Source organism: Aphidius gifuensis, linkage group LG3 (assembly GCF_014905175.1).
Source record: "Aphidius gifuensis isolate YNYX2018 linkage group LG3, ASM1490517v1, whole genome shotgun sequence".
Taxonomy (NCBI): Eukaryota; Metazoa; Arthropoda; class Insecta; order Hymenoptera; family Braconidae; genus Aphidius; species Aphidius gifuensis.
The window spans coordinates 7,933,488-7,955,122 of record NC_057790.1 but is presented as its reverse complement, the minus strand read 5'-3'; the positions used below and the strand labels follow the sequence as shown (position 1 = coordinate 7,955,122).

At 26.0% G+C, this 21,635-nt stretch overlaps 4 protein-coding genes across 4 annotated transcripts; 2 read left to right on the top strand and 2 right to left on the bottom strand.

The window, feature by feature from the left end:
* Nucleotides 1-261: 261 nt before the first annotated feature.
* On the bottom strand, nt 262-3,941 carry LOC122851817. Its single transcript, XM_044151283.1, has 3 exons — nt 3,352-3,941; nt 1,053-3,271; nt 262-962 (listed from the first exon to the last, which is right to left on the bottom strand). Exons 1-3 carry the CDS (start codon nt 3,825-3,827, stop codon nt 838-840), a joined length of 2,820 nt encoding a protein of 939 aa, XP_044007218.1. The 5' UTR covers nt 3,828-3,941; the 3' UTR covers nt 262-837.
* An 851-nt stretch (nt 3,942-4,792) lies between these two features.
* Nucleotides 4,793-6,923, bottom strand: LOC122851816 (uricase). Its single transcript, XM_044151282.1, has 4 exons — nt 6,603-6,923; nt 5,927-6,342; nt 5,320-5,630; nt 4,793-5,132 (listed from the first exon to the last, which is right to left on the bottom strand). Exons 1-4 carry the CDS (start codon nt 6,818-6,820, stop codon nt 4,962-4,964), a joined length of 1,116 nt encoding a protein of 371 aa, XP_044007217.1. The 5' UTR covers nt 6,821-6,923; the 3' UTR covers nt 4,793-4,961.
* A 5,274-nt stretch (nt 6,924-12,197) lies between these two features.
* Nucleotides 12,198-14,835, top strand: LOC122851814 (transcription initiation factor IIB-like). The gene is made up of 6 exons (XM_044151280.1): nt 12,198-12,469; nt 12,937-13,047; nt 13,108-13,294; nt 13,380-13,850; nt 13,936-14,117; nt 14,206-14,835. Exons 1-5 carry the CDS (start codon nt 12,453-12,455, stop codon nt 14,095-14,097), a joined length of 948 nt encoding a protein of 315 aa, XP_044007215.1. The 5' UTR covers nt 12,198-12,452; the 3' UTR covers nt 14,098-14,117; nt 14,206-14,835.
* A 1,991-nt stretch (nt 14,836-16,826) lies between these two features.
* On the top strand, nt 16,827-19,038 carry LOC122851815 (transcription initiation factor IIB-like). Its single transcript, XM_044151281.1, has 5 exons — nt 16,827-17,028; nt 17,410-17,520; nt 17,581-17,767; nt 17,852-18,322; nt 18,404-19,038. Exons 1-5 carry the CDS (start codon nt 17,012-17,014, stop codon nt 18,563-18,565), a joined length of 948 nt encoding a protein of 315 aa, XP_044007216.1. The 5' UTR covers nt 16,827-17,011; the 3' UTR covers nt 18,566-19,038.
* The last annotated feature ends 2,597 nt before the right edge of the window (nt 19,039-21,635 follow it).

The window sequence follows — 21,635 nt, the reverse complement described above, 5'->3', positions numbered from 1 at the left end:
TTGTCTGTATTTATTAGCAATCATTATTTTCAATTTTCTACAATATTTATTCAGCTTTGTATATTTTTATTATAAAAATAATATTTTTTGCAAATAAAAAAAAACACACAATTAATTTTATCAACAATAAGATTTTATGTATGCTTAAATAAAAAGAAAGTAACTAAAAAAAAAAAAAAAAACAATAACATCAATAAATTAAACAATTATTTTTTCTTTTGAATAGCCTTAGGGTTTTTTTATGTAAAAAAAAAATATATATATATTATCAACATTAAAAAACAAACAGTTTTTATTTTGTAATTTTTTTTTGTTATCGAAAAGTAATAATTGTTATTTTACATCATTCGAATATCTTATATAAAAACATATGTCTGGAAATTTAAATCTTGTCCTTGAATATTGTTATGAAATTAATTTATTTTTTTCATCAGTTAATATAAATAATTAATCTGAAAAAAAACAGTTGAAAATTAATAAAAAATACTAAATGATAAAATATAAAAAAGTAAAATATATTATATTCATTCAAGTCTAAGAATATTTCAAGTTTGAATTTTAATCAATATTTCATTAATAAATAAAATCTAATTTATTTATAATTATTATTAAATCGTTTTGAAATATACAAAATATTTAATTTTTGTATATAATTATTAATGATACAACAAAACAAACATTAATCTTTATTATTTCTTCAGATGTGTTACATTCATCCTCATAAGATTAATTTAAAAAACATCTAATGGTTTTTTTACTTGATATGATTATTATATTTATTAATACATTTTTAATACTTATGAAGTACTTGTTTCAAAAATAATTTTTTATTATTTGTTAGCGATTGACAACGAGTGGACATGATACTTGAATAAAGCCAATATTGAAGCCTCTTCCAGCCCCATAAGAATCAGAAATAAATCTTATGTCAATATAATTATTTCTCGGAAAATCCAAAAGAGCTGAAAAAAAAATAATAAAAGTTAATATAATTGATCGAAAAATCGATATTGTATATACTGTACTTATATATTGTATTTTTAATTTTTTACTTTTACTTCCTGCGAGTGTTCTTCCGCAATATCTTGTGTTTTGATTTCCAATCATCAAATAATCTTTGTAACAGCCAGGACTCGATTCAACATCAAAATCAAGTATTGACAATTGAAGTTTACAGGTATCAGGTGATCGAGAAAATCGGTAGCATAAGTTGGCATTATTTGGATAAAAATTAGGAAATTGTGGAGACGAAAGAAGTCCTTCTGGTACAGCGATAGTTGTGCAGCCACCAGAAGGAAGAAAACCATTTCCATTGATAGGGAAATTTGGATTTCCTGGTACAAATCCTCCGGATGAACCTGGATAGCTAGGAAAATTATTCCCCGGATAAATTCCTGTATTTGGATAATCAGGGAAATATCCAGAACCAGGATAATTATTTCCGGAGCCAGGATAATTATTTCCAGAACCAGGGTAAATATTTCCAGAACCAGGGTAAATATTTCCTGAACCAGGATAGTTATTTCCGGAGCCAGGATAATTATTTCCAGAACCAGGATAATTATTTACCGGATAATAACCAGAACTTGGATAACCAGGTAAATTATTTCCAGGATAATTACCCGAGCTTGGATAACTAGGATACACTCCTGAACCCGGATAATTTGGATTATTATTTCCAGGAATAATTCCTGTACCAGGATACGTTGGTGAACCATTTCCATTTCCCGGTAATCCAGGATAATTATTTCCAGATGGCAATCCACCATTTTCTCCCTCCTTAAAACATCTTGCATTTCTCAGATAAACCTCTTTCGCAGCTAAACCCCAATCAACCCAGCTAAGTGATTGACATTTTGATGATGACGTAAATCCAATATGTCCAATACCTCCAAATAATTGTTCACCAACATTTTCAAATGGAATATTTGGCTTTGGATATTCATATCCAAATTCACGTTTATCCCTGATCAATAAACTCGATGAATTATTTTCACTATAATTTATTTCCTCATTGATTATATGTTTTTTACTTCTTGATAAATAAGGATAGCCATTGTATGAGCATGTCTCTTGAATAATTTCAATCAAAAAACCACTAAGTTTTGTACGTGGATATCCAAAGTATCTGACTGATATTGTTTTAGTTTGCCAATTTGCAACATTTGATACAATAGTCAAGCCACTCTTGCAACCACAATAGTTTCTTCCATCAATTTCAATATGTCCATATCGACAGAATTGATCATCAACTCCAAAATTAAAAAATTTAAAATGTAATCTTAGTCGACAAACATATGATGAATATGGAACAATTGTATAAGCACACTGATAACTATTAGCCGAGTGTAACAATGAAGGAAAACCTGGTGATGCCAGAGTAAATTGTTGTGATGAATAGACACTTCGACAACACTGACCAAATTGATTTATTCTTGGTGTTATTGATGAGGGGATAATAGCAGATGGTATTTGATTAATTGGACCTGGACATCTACCACTTGGATAAGACAATGATGGCCCATAATTCGGTGATGGTATATTATTTGAATTTATTACCAAGTCTTGAGTTGAAGATGGTAATTGTACACCTGGTACACCATAAACTTCTGCTGGAAAAATACTTGATAAATATTTATTTAAAACATTTGAAGTATCATGAACATTTTTTGTTACTGGTATGAATGTATCAATATTTGCTTTAACATCACAATCTGGAATTCCTCTTGTATTTACAAATACTTCACTTGTTCCAACATTTGGTACACCGTAATTATTTGATGGTATTATTAATTTTTCATTTTTTCCACTTGATATTTGATAATTATCAACTGATGATAATTGATTTTTTTTAATTGAATTAAATACTTGTGTATCTTTTGTTGGCAAAAGAAATTCTGTTGATAATTTTGGTGTAAAATTTTTATTATTAAAAACTATATTGTTATTAGAATTTGTTGATTTATCTTCCAAAGAATCTGGAGGAACGAAAAAATATGCTGATATTTTAGGTGGTTTTGTTAAATTTTTTGTAACACCATTGTCATTATTATTATTTTTTAATATTTCAAAATCATTATTAGGAGGATTGAATGATTCAATTTTTTGAGGCAATTGTTCATGAGATAATTGAATTTTGTCTTCATTTGTAAAAGAATTTTGAGGACGATAAACTGGATACATTGGATATTCTGTTAAATTTTCTTCACTAAAATTTTCATTTTTTTGATTTTTATTAATTATTTCTTCATCTCTAGCATTGATTGATGATCTGAAAAAAGAAATAATAAATACACAATTTTTAACTAGTTGAGTATAATTTATTATAATTTTTTTAATTTATAAACTTACTCATTTACAAGTGGAACAACTGATGGTACAGATGGACAAGTCAATGTTGTTACTAAAATTTTAAAAGCTTTACCTGATTCATTACCACTATGAAATCTAATAATCAAAGTATTATTTTTTCCTAAAAATCTTTTAACACCAACGACATTGCCACAAAAATAATACCTATCTTCAATTTGTAAATAATCATCTTTACAATCAACTGATTGTTTCAATTGAAATTCAAAAAAATGTAAATTAAATACTTGATTACATTTTGCTAGAGGACTACCATGAAGAACATAGAGACAATCACGATTACTTGTATAATTATTTGGATAATTAGGGCTTAATATACTGTATTGATATCCAGAGTATTCACCACCACAATTATCCAAATTTTCAAGTCTTGAAATATTTAAATTTTCAAAACAAAAAATACATTTTATCAATGTTAATAACACAATACGACTGAGAATAAAATTTTTAGCCAACATTTTATAATTATAATGATTATTATTGTTTTTTTTTTTAATTTAATTTTACATTTAAACTTATTTTTTTAATTTTCAAAATAATGGTCAAGCGTTGGTGATGGAAAAAATAATACTGAAAGCCAAAGTGCAAGTGCGGTTACTCTTATGAAATGTCTGAATGTTTGTGACAGTCAAATATTTTCAAGTTTCACTGAGAATACAACATTGGCTATGTATATTTTAAAGTAATGTATGTTTGAGGAGTGACGGATACAACGAATTCAATAAAACTACGGGTGTGTCACACACAGAGGATGTGTGTAGAAATCGGTCTGTTAAAAAAAACATCTATGAGAATCCGGTATTGTACGCAATGAGTGTAACAAGACCTCGTGCGCATTTCTTTGACAACCTATTATCACAGGATATGAAAGAGCAATTTCATTATTTTTTTTTATTTTTATATTTTTTATTTATTGCTATTTTTTAATTTTTTTTTTTTTTCAATATTTTATCTTTTAAAAAATTGGAAATAAAATTAAATTGATATTATTTTATTTATCACTTAAGCCTCATTTTTGTTCAATGATCTCTCATGTAATGATTAGAATATTATCAAAATTGAAACATTAATTATTTTATCACTTTATCGATAATGTAAAAATTACTTGAGAAAAAAATTAAAGTATTGATATTGTAATTGGCACACTTGAAATAATTATTTTACAGATTAACTTTTAATTTATCAAACTCTTATTATAAGTTTAATTGCACGTGACAAAAAAAAAAAAGAATTATGTAAACAAATAAATAATAATAGTAATAATAATAATAATATGAACTCATTTTATTTTATTTAATATTTACAGTTAATTAAAATTAAAGAATATTTCTAGAATAATTGAAAGAAAAAAAAAAAAAATCTCTTTACAATATTTTTATAATTAAAAAGTGGAGATATATTTTTCATTTATTTGTGATGAAAATACTGCATATCTCGACATGTAATTACAAATTCGTATATATTTTTTTTTAATCAATAAAAAGACTTGATATTTATATGAATAAAAAAAAAATCATTAACGACTAAATTTAGATACTTAAAGTACATTCTTTTTTTTTTTTTTTATAAATTAAATATTTAATTTTTAATTTTTAAAGTCTTGAAGTAATGTCTTTTCTATTAAGTTGAGCATAAATAATACCAGATGGTTTGTCAGCTGGTAAATAAACTTCTTTATTTTCACCATCAACAATTTTTGAAAATTTACTCAGGTCGAGGTCAAAATAGTGTTTGTTTGGCATACGCATTTCGATACTGTAAATCTGTAAATAGCAGAATAATAAAAAAAAAAGAATCCATTAATTTTTATGATCATGAGTAAATATAGACAAGAAATAATATAATAATTGTAAAATAAGAATATTTCAATATTTTTTTAAAGATAAAATTTGTGAAAAAAAAAGTTTAAGATAAATATTGATAAAAAAATTTATTTAACAATAATATTACCTGTTCAATTTTATCCAAGACACATTTTTCAGCAAGATAAAGTGTATTTTGTACACTTGGTGAATAAATACCAGTTGATGGTGGTCCAGCAAAATTTTCAAGTATACAATTACGTACTGTTTGCCATACTTTATCAAAATCAACACCAGCTGCTGTTGAAAAATCCCATGATGCTGTTACAATTGTACTAAATATTCTGTCATTTGCATCTGGTAATGTTCTGTAATCATCTTGTATAAAATCAGTGAATGAACTTTGTGTTGTTTTCAATACTCTCAAGTCTTTTAAACCTCCACGTATTCTTGGTGAATCTAGAACAAGAAAATAAAAATAAATTAAACAAAAGATTTTATGCAGAAATAAGAATTCAAAAAAAAAAGAATAAATTATTTACAAAATAAATAATAATTATTTTGTTTCTTCTCTTTTATCTGACAAACTGAGAAAATTATAACTTAAAATTTAACATATGTATATAGCAAAAAAAAATAAATATAAATATAATTTTTAATTCATAAAATATAAAGAAAATATATTATTTTTTTCAATGAAGAAATAATAGTAAAAAAATATATGTATTTTGGAATATATTTGCATAAGTAATTACCATTTCTTAGTTGTGTAACTTGACAGTATCTTGTTACTGTTGGATTGAAAAGAAAGGCATGATTGTGAGGCACACCATCAACTTGATGACGCATCCATGGATATTCTTCAACATTAATATGTACTTCTTCAACATGTTTGTAGGTGTAAAGAAAGTGAGCACACAAAAGAATTCCAAATTCTTCTGGTGATTTAACACCATATTTTTTAGCCAATAAATAAACAGTATTTTTTTGACTATCTGTTGCAATTATATCACGATTGTCACCTTCAAGATAATCTTTTTGTGAACCAAGACGTAAATGTACATCAACTTCATATTCACGTATTTCATGATGATATTTATCTTCACGTTTAACGTATAATAATTTTACATTATTTTTTCCATAACCGTAAGCACCAATTTCATATTTTTCTCTATAAATTGAAATGATATTTATTCAAAAATAATATTCAGAAATATATTTAAAAAAAAAAATATAACATAAAAATTTCAATTGGTTATAAAAAGTTTTTAAAAAAAGGATTTATCAAATTTTAATTTAAAAAAAAAAAAACACTACAGTGATAAATTTTGTATATAAAAATTAATTTAATTATTTTCATTATATAATTTTGTTATTTTAAAAATTTATAAAAGTCATTTTATTTAATTTATATATAAATTTTCATCTCACCTTCCATCATCACGACTGGCACTTGGATTTGGCTGAAGACCTTCCCATCTAATTAAATCTTCTGGAATATCACGTCCATTACCAAGGACACTAAAATTACCTTTTCGTTGACCACGACGATTACCATCTTCCAGTATTTCCGGTTGTCTATTTAAACAAAGAGATTTTTTTGCCATTATTGACAATGAATTATCTGCCAATGCTCCAAATTTACTCATGATTATTTTTTTTTTTTCTAACAGTGCGTTTTATTTTAAATAATAATTTGTTACTCTCTTGAACTTTCGTATGAAATTGTTAAACAAACACAAGAGTTTGGCTTCCTTATAACGAAATGAACTATCCCTTCTCATATGGTCAAGATTGACCCGAGAAATTTACGATTGATCTCGTTGTCATAACCCCGGAACGCGATGAAATAAACTTGTATTTATTTATTTTACTTGATAATTTACTTTTTATTCTTCTTATTTTTGTTCAAATTTTTCTATAATATTTTTAGTCCCTTGTGTACATAATGATAACCAATATACGTATTGGATGATGGACAGATTTTATTCGATTTAGTTTTTTCAACTATCATGTGATAACTTTTATCATATCAGTCTTTCAACTACGAAAATACTAGAATTTTTAAGATATAAATATATTTTAATATTAGTTTTTCATAATAGTCAAGTGTCAGCTATTTCTCAATATTTAATTTACTCACTTATAAAAAAACTTTTTTTTTATTCCATTGAAAAATGATTTGTCTTATCTCTGATTTATTATTATTTATTTTTACTACAACTTTTAATATATTTGATCAATTAATTTGCATAATTTTTTATTTTTTAATAGATAATTATGTGTTTTCCGACTTGCAGTGTGATAAGAAATATTATAATGAGACAATTAATTACTTTTAATCAAAATAATAATAAAATAACTTATAAATAAATTATTTTAAAGTTAGTAAAAATGTATATATTTTGCAAGAAATATATTTTATTATGCTAGGACAATAAATAATTTATAGATATACAATGATTTTTTTTCAATACATAATTAAATTACTAACCATCATCATAGAAAAAATATAATTATACCATCAAAGGAAAAATGAAAGATAAAGTAGACGTATAAGTGTAAAGTTTTCCTCTTCTGATTTTTTCAGGTAAAAAAATTTTTAAAAATAAAGATTGTCCTATTTCGTTTGATGAATAGATTTGACTTTCTTTTGGGCTTTCAAGATTATTTTTGGCATCTACGCCTTCTTGATATTTCATTGATGATATTGAAAAATAATTTATTATTATCCTTCGACTTGGAAAAAAGAAACTTTATATAATAAATTAATTAATCTATATACATTTTTATTATCCACAAAAATAATTTAAATTTTTAAATTACTAAACTATCGTAAAATCTATCTGTTTTTATGTTTTTATTAATAATAAGTAATAACAAACAAAAAAATTATAATAATAAACAAAATACACTGTATACTACGAGTTATTAAATATAAAAATGAAATAAAAATATTAAAAGTCAAAGATCATGACAAAAGTTCAACATAATGTCAAACAATATTATCAAATGATTTAATATGTTCGCTAACACACAATGTTGATATATATAGTTAATTTATAAACTTCAATCATCAATGCGAGCAAAGTTCTCGAAAACGGCACGCGAACGACCGACGAACGTGATAGAAATCACCGCCAATACGAGATTGCAAACAAAATTATATTATTATTATTTAAAAATAAAAAATTCACTCAATTAAATCAAGTTTAAACCAGTTTTGTCCTGTACTTACTATATTTAATCTTTTATGTAAGAAAAAAAAATAAATAATAAATAATTATTTATAAATAATGAAATAATATAAATTGTTTACAATTCTTTTGTATCAGTTCAGTCATTCGAGTCAAAATAAATTAAAAATAAAAAAATTTATAATTATAAACAAATGTAATCTGTTACAGAAATTTTTATTGTCAAATCAATGTCTGCAAAGCTTGCTTTTCGACAAGATATACATATAACAATAATGCAGCATGACTTTTTCAGCTATTTAATTTAATATATTTGTCATTAGTTTATTATATGTATTTATTTATTTGAAAATACAGTTCCAACAGATATGAGATACGAAGATTACAATGTTCATGTAAAATATAAATATGTAAACTTAATAGTTTAAACAGTAGCTGAAGAAGAGAAAAAATAAAATAAGAGATGCACAAATAATCAAGTAATAAAAAGAAGAGTATTAAATTAAATTGATTCGAAACAATGACTTGCTAAATTACCTACCTACCCTATCCCTTAACATGCGAGACCAACTTTACAATGTTAATAACAACCAACAAATTTATTTTACTTAAATTATAAGTCAGTCCAAACGAACCTATACTATACAAACATAGTATTTTGTATTTTCTCTATTTTCTTACATTTTACTATGCTAAGATAGTAAAATTAACTTTAAACAGCACATTTTAAAACTGTTGAACAGTATAATGCAGAAAGACAGCCACTACTATAGCTGATATAATATTGAGGAATAATATACTTCCCATGCTTATTGTAACATTTAACTATAGTCTATACCTGATGTAAGACATACAACTGAACAATCAAAAAGACCAGTTGATGATAGAGTAAATCGTCGTCATGTTCTGATGTTTTTAAAACTGGTAAGGCGAGACGTTTGAAATATCAGCTAAAATACAACTTTTAAATACGCTTTCTAAATAATGTATAACACAGTTAAAGATTCAAATTGGCTTGGTGATCTAGGAAATCTCCAGAAGCTCTTTATGAATTAGAAAATTATGGTACACGATTCATGAATAATTATTAATTAATTTTATTTCAAGCTGAATTTAATGTAATTTATTATAAGATTGTTCACTTAGTTGCGAACTAGTTGTTGAGAACATTCAGTGGTCAATCCTTGCTTTTTACTAAAGAAGGACAGTCTTACAGGGCTCTGCATCATACACTGTATGGTCAGTTATGTTGTTGAATATTTTGCCCTGGTGTGTTAATGCAAGGATGCCAATGTCGGGATATTTTTTTTTAATTATATTTTTAAATTAAGAACTTTAAACTATAAAGATGGCTAATATATAAAAAGTCGACACCAGGGGTGCATTCCTTTAATAAAAAATTTTTTTTCGTTTTGCAATTTCGCCCTGTAATACCGGCCAAAATTTTATAGGAAAAAGCTGTATCTTGTAGTGGCAGTACTGGCACATGACATTATTTTTTTTGGCTCCCAATTATTAGATGGATAACTGTTCAATGTTTATATCAAACTGAAATAAATAAAAAATTGACTTGTTGTGATTGTTTGTTATTGTCACATAGGTCGTACCACACATTATCGTAAACTGTAAAGTCTGGAATATGGAATAGAGAATTTTATCACTTTTGTCGTTGTTTCTGTTTCTAGTTTTTAGTCGGTATTACAGGGCGAAATGGCAAAACGAAAAAAAATTTTTTATTAAAGGAATGCACCCCAGCGCTACAGAGTATTTAACATGGAGGTGAATATTCACCTCCATGGTATTTAATAAACTTTTAATACCGTATTTTAACATACCAACAAGCCATTTGGTATTAAAGGTATTAAATACAGAAATACCGTATTTAATACTGAAAAACAAAATAGCAGTAATTTTACATCTCTACTCTCGCCAGCTAGGGAAGTGTGGGAAAGGCTTTATACTGCTTTATACCTCCTTCCCATTTATGCATTCTGACCATGGAGTTTAACAAGGAGGGTAATCTGTGACGTCACACTGTGTATTGGCAATTGGCATAGGGAGCTGTTGAAGCTCACGGAATGGAGCAAGTCAGTACCATGGAGTTTAATACACCTCCATGGTCAGTACGTTTTTCTGCCGGTGATGACGCTAGTAGCGAGAAGATCCAAAGTCACATGTTGTTTTTGTTTATATTTTTTTTTTTTTTGTGTAGCTCAGTTAGAGTATTCCTTCATTATGTAAAAAAATAATACAACTACATAATACATTATTTATTTAACAAATAAAATTAAAGCAATTTATTTTAATAAAATAAACACCAAAGACAAGCAGTGTCTAAGAAAAAGATAAAGCTAAGGAATTAATGTTGCTTACCATATAATTTCTTTATAGTCACATCAATTCTTTAGCTTCATCTTTTTTTTTAGCTACTGTTTTCCTTTGGTATTTTTATTGATGTTTTAAATGTTAAATAAATAATTTAGAATAAATAATACGGATTTGTATTTGTATGGTGATAGAAAAACCATGCTGATGGATCTCTTTTAGGATTGTTGTAAGATAATTTATATCACAATTATTTTAATGATAATATAAATAAATAATTAATAAATATCATTGTTTACAGATTGAGAAAAAAGAACGTGTACATTTTTATTTATTTATGCTAGATGTACATAGTAAAATTCATCAAGTTAAAAAAACAATAAAACGTGTTTATAGTAGTACAAAACTTTGACCATTTGATCCAATACCACTAGTTGCTGATATGATTATTGAAAAATCATGGCTAATATATGTTTTGATGATGTTGCTGATGCAACGATATTGAAACCATTATTTACTGAATTATTTGATTGTGTACTTATTGCAATCATTAACATATTGTTACAACAAGTAATACAGCTCCAGATGATTTATACGAAAGTGGATTACAAAGAGGAAATTTTATTCCATTTATACACAGTAAAAAAAAGTTGGTAATTCGTTTGTAATTTGTAGACTTTAGTCGTTTGTCAAATTTTTGTTTGTTAATTTAACAAAAAAAAATTTGTAAAATCTTTTTAATAATCATATCAGCAACTGGTGGCATTGGATCAAATGGTTGAAGTTTTGTACTACTATAAACACGTTTTATTGTTTTTTTAACTATTGATGAATTTTACTATGTACATCTAGCATAAATAAATAAAAATGTACACGTTCTCTTTTTTCAATCTGTAAACAATGATATTTATTAATTATTTATTTATATTATTATTAAAATTATTGTGATATAAATTATCTCACAACAATCCTAAAAGAGATCCATCAACATGATTTTTCCATCACCAACAGCACCATACAAATACTAACCCTTTGGTGGTTTTTTTGTCTTTTTTCTTTACCAAATAATTCCTCTAAAAAACTTGGTATTTCTGGTTCATATCCATTAATGTCATCATAAACATTTTTGTTATTTTTTTCAATACTTCAATTGGACTATTATTATTTTTTATGTCAGCATTTGCATCACATTCAATTGAAATAGAATTTATTTGGAATGATCTTTTTAATAAAAAATTATTTATTTAACATTAAAGTAAAAAACATTATCATAAAAAAAATACCAAAGGAAAACAGTAGCTAAAAAAAAAGATGAAGCTAAAGAATTGATGTGACTATAAAGAAATTATATGGTAAGCAACATTAATTCCTTAGCTTTATCTTTTTCTTAGACACTGCTTGTCTTTGGTGTTTATTTTATTAAAATAAATTGCTTTAATTTTATTTGTTAAATAAATAATGTATTATGTAGTTGTATTATTTTTTTACATAATGAAGGAATACTCTAACTGAGCTACACAAAAAAAAAAAAAATATAAACAAAAACAACATGTGACTTTGGATCTTCTCGCTACTAGCGTCATCACCGGCAGAAAAACGTACTGACTTGCTCCATTCTGTGAGCTTCAGTGAAATTCGAGAGATTACCCTCCTTATACACCTCCATGATATATGTATGTAGTATGTTTAACTGTGTATAACCTTCCGCCATTATATACGAAAAAAAAAAAAAAAAAACCCAGTTGACAACATACGAAATATGGCAACCTCATCAAGGTAGATAAAAACACATCAAAAGTCATTATTAAATACATAATAAATATGTTACTCGATACTAAATAATAGTTTATGTATAAAATGCATAATAACAAATTAAAGTTTCATTTTTATTATCATGTTCTAATAATAAAAAAAAAAAAAACACTTGCATCAAACAATTGTTCAAGTGACATCTAGAAGTGTTTTTTATTAATATGTTGCAAAATCATTAAAAATAAAACCACAGTATTATTAATAATATTAAAATTTTAAATAAAAATTAGTTTTCTACAAAATAAGTTTTTTTTTTTTTTTTTGAGTTTATGTTTCTTATTTTTTAATTGAGGTTATGTTTTGAATAAAATCTATTTTGCCTAAACTGTCATTAACTGACACCAATTCAAGACACAATATTATTTAAGTTTTCTAAATAATTTATCAATTTAATTTATCATATTTATTAAAAAAAAAAAATATTACTTTAGACATGATTCAGGAAAAGTGTGCTGCTACTTACATCCAGATGCTCCTCTTATTGAGGATTATCGTGCTGGAGATCAAATTTGTTCAGAGTGTGGGCTTGTTGTTGGTGACAGGTAACTATGAATGAAGCTTTAACTCGAATTATTTACTGATTTTATTTAATTATTTTATAGAGTGATTGATGTTGGTTCCGAGTGGAGAACATTTAGCAATGAAAAATCAGGTGTTGATCCATCTCGTGTTGGTGGTCCAGAAAATCATCTGTTAAATGGTTCAGATTTATCAACAATGATTGGACCAGGTACTGGTGCTGCATCATTTGACGCATTTGGTACAGCAAAATATCAAAATCGTCGTTCAGTAAGTGAACAAATAATAATGGCTCATAGAAAAAACTTGATTATTTGATATAATTATATTGTAATACAATTTTATTTAAAACCAGATGAACAGTTCTGATAGAGCTCTGACAAACTCTTATCGTGAAATAATAACAATGGCAGATCGTATTAATCTTACAAAAGCCATTGTTGATAGAGCTAATAATTTATTCAAGCAAGTACACGATGGTAAAAATTTGAAAGGACGTTCAAATGATGCAATTGCATCTGCATGTTTGTATATAGCTTGTCGCCAAGAACATGTACCACGTACATTTAAAGAAATTTGTGCTGTTAGTAAAATAAGTAAAAAAGAAATTGGTAGATGTTTTAAATTGATATTAAAAGCACTTGAAACAAGTGTTGAATTGATAACAACTGGTGATTTTATGTCAAGATTCTGTTCAAGTCTTGGATTGAAAAATATGGTCCAAAGAGCAGCAGCACACATTGCAAAAAAAGCTGGTGATATTGATATTGTTCCTGGTAGATCACCAATATCAGTTGCTGCTGCTGCAATTTATATGGCATCTCAGGTAAACTTTACTTTTTTTTCAAAATAATAATACACTTATTACAGTACAGTATTTTTATTAATTTTAATAATAATATTTATTCCAGGCATCAGAGGACAAACGAACACAAAAAGAAATTGGTGATATTGCTGGTGTTGCTGATGTGACAATCAGACAATCTTACAAACTCATGTTTCCACATGCTGTTAAACTTTTTCCAGAAGATTTTAAATTTGTTACACCTGTTGAGCAACTTCCACCTATGTAATTTCATTTACAAAAGCTTATGTAAGTTATGTTTTTTTTTAATTAAAATTATTCACGAAAAATTTCAGTTTTTTGTATGTATAATAAGAATTAAAATATTTTATTTCAGCTAACATTCCTTGTACCAACAAGTAGAGCTTGAGTGTCAAAGAAGTAAAACTTGACCAATTAAAATATATTGTTCTCAGACTGAGGAACAACTTTGTTTATGTATAAACATTAATATTAATGGTATTTTTAGTTTGTTAACGCTTTAATTCAACACCATAAATTTAAAACAATCACATTAATTATCGATACATATTGAACAAGCAATAATAATTAATAATTCGTTTTCAAGTGTTAAATGGACCCATGATTAACGGTGTTTTCACTATAATTAATTTTTGATTTATTTTTCTCACAATTAAGTGACAAAAAAAAAAAAAGACGAATCAGTTTGAAGCTGTTTGTAAATAATTGGATTTCTACTCAATTTTTTTTTAATTAGGTTGATTTTTTAAATGAAATAATTTTCTATGTTGAAAATTTATTTTAATTTTTTTTGTCACGGCTTTTTTTAGATAATGAAGTTGTCAAAGTTGACAACTTTTATACACGAGAATAGGGCGAAACAATTTTTTTTTCTTAAACAGCATATAGTAGATTCGTTGTCTACTCGAAAACTTATTTTTTTCTATCAAATTGTAGATCAGAAAAAAACGAATATAATTTGAAAAAATAAATTATGTTTGCCACGCATTTTGACAGTTATTCAAGTTTAAAAAAAAAAAATATTTGCTTTCTCGCGGCAAATGTTGCACACAGACGTGACATACAAAAGCATATAAAGTAGCAGTGTACTATACTTTCTTGCTAGCAGTAGTGTTAGTATCTGTTTGTATATGCACGGACGCACTCAAGCCAATTTTCAAGACAGAAGCGCAACAAAATTTCGGGTACCCGGGCATAAAATTTAGTGTTACGATATACGGGCCCCTCAAACTACAAATATTGGTTCGACTATGACTTTTATAAACAGCTTTAAACTTATTGTTTCTGTATTATTTTTTTTTTTTTAAATTGTCTTTAGACTAGGTTTACGTACTAAATCTTACTCTTTTCAACCTTTTTTTTTTTTTTTCTTTTTTGATGTAATGAAACTGTATATATTTTCAATAAAAATAAAATAAAGAAAATAAAAATATTCGAAATAATTATAAAAGATAAAATTTATTTTTAATAATGGTCATGTAAAATTATAATAATAAAAATCATAAAAATGTATTGATGAAATTTTATTCATTTATTTAAAAAAAAAAACTTTAAATATCTTTATTTATAAAGTCATTGTGATTTTAAATATTTGTTCGTTGTTATCTCAAATGCCAACGAATTTGGTGAATAATACTTTATTTTTCTTGATCAATGAAAATATATTATTATTTAAAAAGAAAAAATTTACTTAATCAAATCAAATTCAAACCAGTTATGCCTTGTACTTACTATATTTAATCCTCTATGTAAGTATAAAAAAAATGAATAACAAATAATAGAATACATAATATAAATTTTTTACAATAATAATTTTGTATCAGTGCAGTCATTGGAGTCAAAATAAATTGAAAATTTGGAAATTTTATAATTATAATATTATAAGCGAATGTAATCTGTTGCAGAAATTTTTATTGTCAAATCAATATCTTGAGACAATTGCAAGGCAAATTGCTTTTCAACAAGATACAACAATAATGCAGCATGACTTTGATTCCAAAAATTCTTTAGCTATTTAATTTATTATATTTGTCATTGGATTATTATATTTATCTATTTATTCGAAAATACAATTCCAAGAGATATGAGATACAAAGATTACAATGTTCATGTAATATATAAATATGTAAATTTAATAGTTTGAACAATAGCTAAGGAAGAGAGAAAATAAAATAAAAGAAGCACAAATAATGAATTAATAAAAAGAAAAATATCAAATTAAATTGATTTGAACTATAGACTTACTAACCCTATCTATTTCTCTATCCCTTAACACGCGAGACCAACTTCGCAATGTTAAATAACGAACAAATTTCTTTTACTTGAGTTACAACTTTACAAGTCAATCCAAACAATCTAATTACATTTTACAATGCTAACAACATTTAGTGGTCAATCCTTGCAATTTAGTGAACAAAGACTAGTCTTATAGGACTGCATCATACACTATATGGTCAGTCTTCATTGGGTCAGTTATTTTGTTTAATATTTTGCCATGGTTTTGTTGATGCAATGGAGCCAATTCGGGATATTTTTTTTTCATTATTTTTGAATTATTAACTTTGAACTGCTTTGAATTATCAACTTTGAACTAATATAAAAAATCGACACCAGCGCCACTAAGTATTTACTAAACTTTTAATACCGTATTTAATACCAATACAACTGCCAACAACTAACAAGTAACAACTAACAAGCCATTTGGATTTGGTATTAAATACATAAATACCGTATTGATTATTGAATACCGATGAACAAAATAGTAGTGTTTTTACATCTCTACGACTCTACCAGGCACCAGCTACCTCTCTGGGCTCTGTCTCTACGGGAAAGGGAACCAAGGGGAACGGCCGAACGGGCCTACTCTCGACAGCTGGAGAAGTGTAAAGAAGGCTTTATCCCTCCCTCCTATTCACTCCTATTTACGCATGCAAACCAATGCAAACATGTGATGCGACTTGATGCGACTTGCGAGCAGCGCGAGCAGTCACTCAGTCAGCTGTCAGCAGTTGCGAGGTTCATTCGGTTCCTAGCATTCAGCGTCTCAACTTCAACTATAAACGTGGTCTTGTGCTTATACGTTTGTATAACGTTATAACCTTCCGCTATTAAACCATTAAACAATACGAAAAAAGAACAACCCAGTTAACAACATACGAATTATGGCACCCTCATCAAGGTTATTAAAAAAACATGTAGACATTTAAAATAATTTTTCATGTATGGAATAAATAATTAAAAATTACAGTTTCATTTTTATTCGCATGTTCTAATAATAAAAAAAAAAAAACCCCTTGGATCAAAGAATTGTTCAAGTGATATAGAAATTAAATTTTAGTATTACTAATAATATATAAATTTGAAATACACATTAGTTTTCTACAAAGTAATGTATTTTTTTTTTTTTGGACTTTTTTTTTTTATGTTTTAATAAAAATCTATTTTGCCTAAACTTAAATCAATTAAAACAAATTCAAGACCCAATATTATTTAAGTTTTGTAAATAATGTATTAATTTAATTTATCATTTTCATTAAAAAAAAAAAATATATTGTTTCAGACTTGATTTAGGAAAAGTGTGCTGCTACTCACATCCAGATGCTCCTCTTATTGAGGATTATCGTGCTGGAGATCAAATTTGTTCAGAGTGTGGGCTCGTTGTTGGTGACAGGTAACTATCAATGAAGCTTTGACTTGAATTATTTACTGACCATATTTAATTATTTTATAGAGTGATTGATGTTGGTTCCGAGTGGAGAACATTCAGCAATGAAAAATCAGGTGTTGATCCATCTCGTGTTGGTGGTCCAGAAAATCATCTGTTAAATGGCTCAGATTTATCAACAATGATTGGACCAGGTACTGGTGCTGCATCATTTGATGCATCTGGTACAGCAAAGTATCAAAATCGTCGTTCAGTAAGTCAACAAATAATAATGTCTCATTGAAAAACTTGATTATTTGATATAATTATATTGTAATACAATTTTATTTATTACCAGATGAACAGTTCTGATAGAGCTCTGACAAACTCTTATCGTGAAATAATAACAATGGCAGATCGTATTAATATCCCAAAAGCCATTGTTGATAGCGCTAATAATTTATTCAAACAATTACACGATGGCAAATTTGTGAAAGGACGTTCAAATGATGCACTTGCATCTGCATGTTTGTATATAGCATGTCGCCAAGAACATGTACCACGTACATTTAAAGAAATTTGTGCTGTTAGTAAAATAAGTAAAAAGGAAATTGGTAGATGTTTCAAATTGATATTAAAAGCACTTAATAAAAATGTTGAATTAATAACAACTGGTGATTTTATGTCAAGATTTTGTTCAAGTCTTGGACTGAAAAATATGATCCAACGAGCAGCAACACATATTGCAAAGAAAGCTTGTGATATTGATATTGTTTCTGGTAGATCACCAATATCAATTGCTGCTGCTGCAACTTACATGGCTTCTCAGGTAAACTTTATTCATTAAAAAAAAAAAATAAATAATACAGTTTAGTATTTTAATTAATTTTATTAATAATATTTATTTTAGGCATCAAAAGACAAACGAACACAAAAAGAAATTTCTGATATTGCTGGTGTTGCTGATACAACAATCAGACAATCTTACAAACTCATGCTTCCACATGCTGTTGAACTTTTTCCAAAAGATTTTACATTTTTTACACCTATTGAGCAACTTCCATCTATGTAATTTCATTGACAAAAGCTTATGTAAGTTATATTCCTTTGTAATCAAAATTATTCATGAAAAGTTTCAATTTTTCCTATATATAATAAGAATGAAAATATTTTATTTCGGCTAATATTCCTTGTATCAACAAGTAGAGCTTGAGTGTCAAAAAAGTAAAACTTGATCAATCCAAATATATTGTTTTTAGACTGATAACCACCTTCGTTCATGTATAATATTAATATTAATGGTATTTTTAATTCGTTTATGCTTCAAATTAACAATTAAAAAAAAAAAAAAAAATAACTATGAATTCAAAACATTTATATTAATTATCCTCACATATTGCAACAAATAATAATAATAATTAATAATTCACATTTAAGTGTTAAAGAAAGCCATGATTAATGTTTCTGTCTCACTGTAATCAATTTATGATTCATTTTTCTTACTTACAATCAAGTGACAAAAAAAAAAAAAAAAAAACCAAAAAACATTACGCTTTCAATTTGTAAAACTGTTTAAACTTATCATAGTATCTGTAATTTTTTTTTTTCAATTGTTACTAGACTAGGTTCACTCACTAAATCTTATTCTTCTCATTTTTTTTTTCTTTTTTGATGCAATGAAACTGTATTTATTTTCAATAAAAATAAAATAAATAAAATGAAAACATTCGAAATAATTATAATAATAAAAACCAGGAAAATGTGTTGATGGATTTTTATTTATTCATTTAAAATAAAAGTTTTAAATATCTTTATCTATGAATAAATTTTAAATGTCTCTGTATTTAAAGTCTGTGATTTTAAATATTTTTGTTTGTTGTCATGTATAATGTCAACGAAATTGGTAAATAATACTTTGTCTTTCTCTATCAATGAAAATATATTTCAGTATTATAATTTACCTCACAAATGTATAGTCGATCAAAATAGTTGTGAAATAAAAGTGGTGATAAATATATTAAAAATGTGGAAAATTACAATTGACACATATAAAAAATTGTACAATATTACAGAACCCAACACTAAAGATATTGAGAAAAATTTACCACAAAAAAAAAAAAAAAACTATAATAGTGCATGTGATTATTTTACGAATAAAATTAACAAAAATTGGATAATTAATTTAACAGATGAAATAATACCAGACGAAGTATTACATATCTCAAGCCTTGGAAAAAATTTTGGTGTACCATATTTTGATAAAAATAATATTCCAATTGAAATGATACTAACGACATTTGAATTAAATTTAGATTTAATTGATGAAGGTAAAAGAAATGACACTAGATATTTATTAAAAAATGAAATAGAAAAATATTGTCAAAAGAAAACAAAGCAAAATTATCGAAGAAAACTATTGATGAAAAATTTAAAAATAACACAACAATTTAAAAAAACACATCCAGACATACTTTTTTCTAAATCTGACAAAAGCAATGTTACTGTCATTTTAAAACGTGATTTTTACATGTCAAAAATGCATACACTGTTGAAAGATACAAATACATATCAAGTCATAAATGATGATCCAACGTATTCCATTGAAATAACATTAAATAAATTAATATATGATTGGTATAAAAAAAAATTCATTGATGAAGATGACAAATATTATTTATTATCAAAAAATGGAAATGTTGCATTGGCATATGGTTTACCAAAAATTCATAAAGAAAATATTCCATTTCGTATTATTGTATCATTTATTAATACACCAACATATCATTTAGCCAAATATTTACAAAATATTCTTTCATTAACATTAAAAAGTGAGTGTAAAACAAATAGATTTAACAAAAAATCTATAATGAATAGTTTTGAGCTTGTGAGTGAATTAAGAAAATTAAAATTACCTCGTGATTTTTATATGATATCCATGGATGTTGTCTCACTATTTACAAATGTTCCATTGAATCTAGTGATAGATGGTATTGGAAAAAGATGGCATATAATTAAAAGACATACAAAAATTGATAAAGAAGAATTTATAAAAGCCATAAGTTTGTGTTTTAAAGCATCAGCATTTAAATTTGATAATGTCTATTATCAACAAGTATTTGGAGCAGCCATGGGATCTCCATTATCACCAATTGTTGCAGAAATTGTACTTCAAGACTTAGAAAAAGTTTGTCTGGAAAAACTAAAGTTTGACATTTATTTTTATACAAGATATGTTGATGATATTTTGGTATTTCTTTTACCAGATAAAATTAATATTATCTTAGATATTTTTAATAATTATCATGAACGTTTAAAATTCACAATTGAAAATGAAGTTAATTGTAAAATTAATTTTTTAGAAGTTACTTTAATACGTTCATCAGATAAATTACTCATTGATTGGTTTACTAAACCAACATCATCAGGTAGATACTTGAATTATTATTCTCATCATCCAAAAAATCAAAAAATTGGTGCAATATATAATTTAGTTGATAGAGCAATTTTGCTATCTGATGCTAATTTTCATCTTAAAAATTTGGAATTCATAAGAAATTTGCTTATGAAAAATGGATATCCATATACATTGTTGCAATGTGTAATGAAACGTAGAGAAAGATTGATTTTTAGTAGACAAATAAACAATAATAACACATTACAAAATGAAAAAATTGATAATAATTTTGTATGTCTACCATATGTTGAAGAATTATCAGAACGTTTAAAATTATTATTTCAAAATTTACCAATTCAATTGACATTTAAAAATACAAATAATTTATCTTGGTTATTTAGTGGACACAAAGATCAACTACCAATTGGAAATATGAATAAAATAGTATATAAAATACCATGTGTTAACTGTGATTTTGTGTTTGTTGATCAAACTAAAAAAAAATTATCAACAAGATTAAAAGAGTTACAATTTAGTATACTCAATCCATGTATTGGCAGTTGGAGTACAGCTCTAACTTGCCACGCAGTTGAGTTAAATCATAATTTTGATTTTGTGAAAACAAAAATATTATATAAAGAAAAAAGTTATGAGAAACGTAAATTATTAACGTTACTTTCACATGGAAAATTCAATGGTAAAGAATCAATCGAGACGATTGATGGAACATTGAGTCAAACATCATCAT

What these genes read in the sequence shown, in the direction of transcription:
- LOC122851815 (XM_044151281.1), top strand. An exon ending in GGGCTCGTTGTTGGTGACAG is followed by an intron (nt 17,521 to 17,580) that starts GTAACTATCAAT and finishes ATTATTTTATAG; the next exon opens with AGTGATTGATGTTGGTTCCG. An exon ending in AGTATCAAAATCGTCGTTCA is followed by an intron (nt 17,768 to 17,851) that starts GTAAGTCAACAA and finishes ATTTATTACCAG; the next exon opens with ATGAACAGTTCTGATAGAGC.
- LOC122851814 (XM_044151280.1), top strand. An exon ending in GGGCTTGTTGTTGGTGACAG is followed by an intron (nt 13,048 to 13,107) that starts GTAACTATGAAT and finishes ATTATTTTATAG; the next exon opens with AGTGATTGATGTTGGTTCCG. An exon ending in CAATTTATATGGCATCTCAG is followed by an intron (nt 13,851 to 13,935) that starts GTAAACTTTACT and finishes TATTTATTCCAG; the next exon opens with GCATCAGAGGACAAACGAAC.
- LOC122851817 (XM_044151283.1), bottom strand. Translation starts at nt 3,827, where the DNA reads ATGTTGGCTAAAAATTTTATTCTCAGTCGTATTGTGTTATTAACATTG. An exon ending in GTTGTTCCACTTGTAAATGA is followed by an intron (nt 3,272 to 3,351) that starts GTAAGTTTATAA and finishes TTCTTTTTTCAG; the next exon opens with ATCATCAATCAATGCTAGAG. An exon ending in AACACTCGCAGGAAGTAAAA is followed by an intron (nt 963 to 1,052) that starts GTAAAAAATTAA and finishes TTTTTTTTTCAG; the next exon opens with CTCTTTTGGATTTTCCGAGA.
- LOC122851816 (XM_044151282.1), bottom strand. Translation starts at nt 6,820, where the DNA reads ATGAGTAAATTTGGAGCATTGGCAGATAATTCATTGTCAATAATGGCA. An exon ending in GCCAGTCGTGATGATGGAAG is followed by an intron (nt 6,343 to 6,602) that starts GTGAGATGAAAA and finishes TTCAATTTATAG; the next exon opens with AGAAAAATATGAAATTGGTG. An exon ending in TCTTGGATAAAATTGAACAG is followed by an intron (nt 5,133 to 5,319) that starts GTAATATTATTG and finishes TGCTATTTACAG; the next exon opens with ATTTACAGTATCGAAATGCG.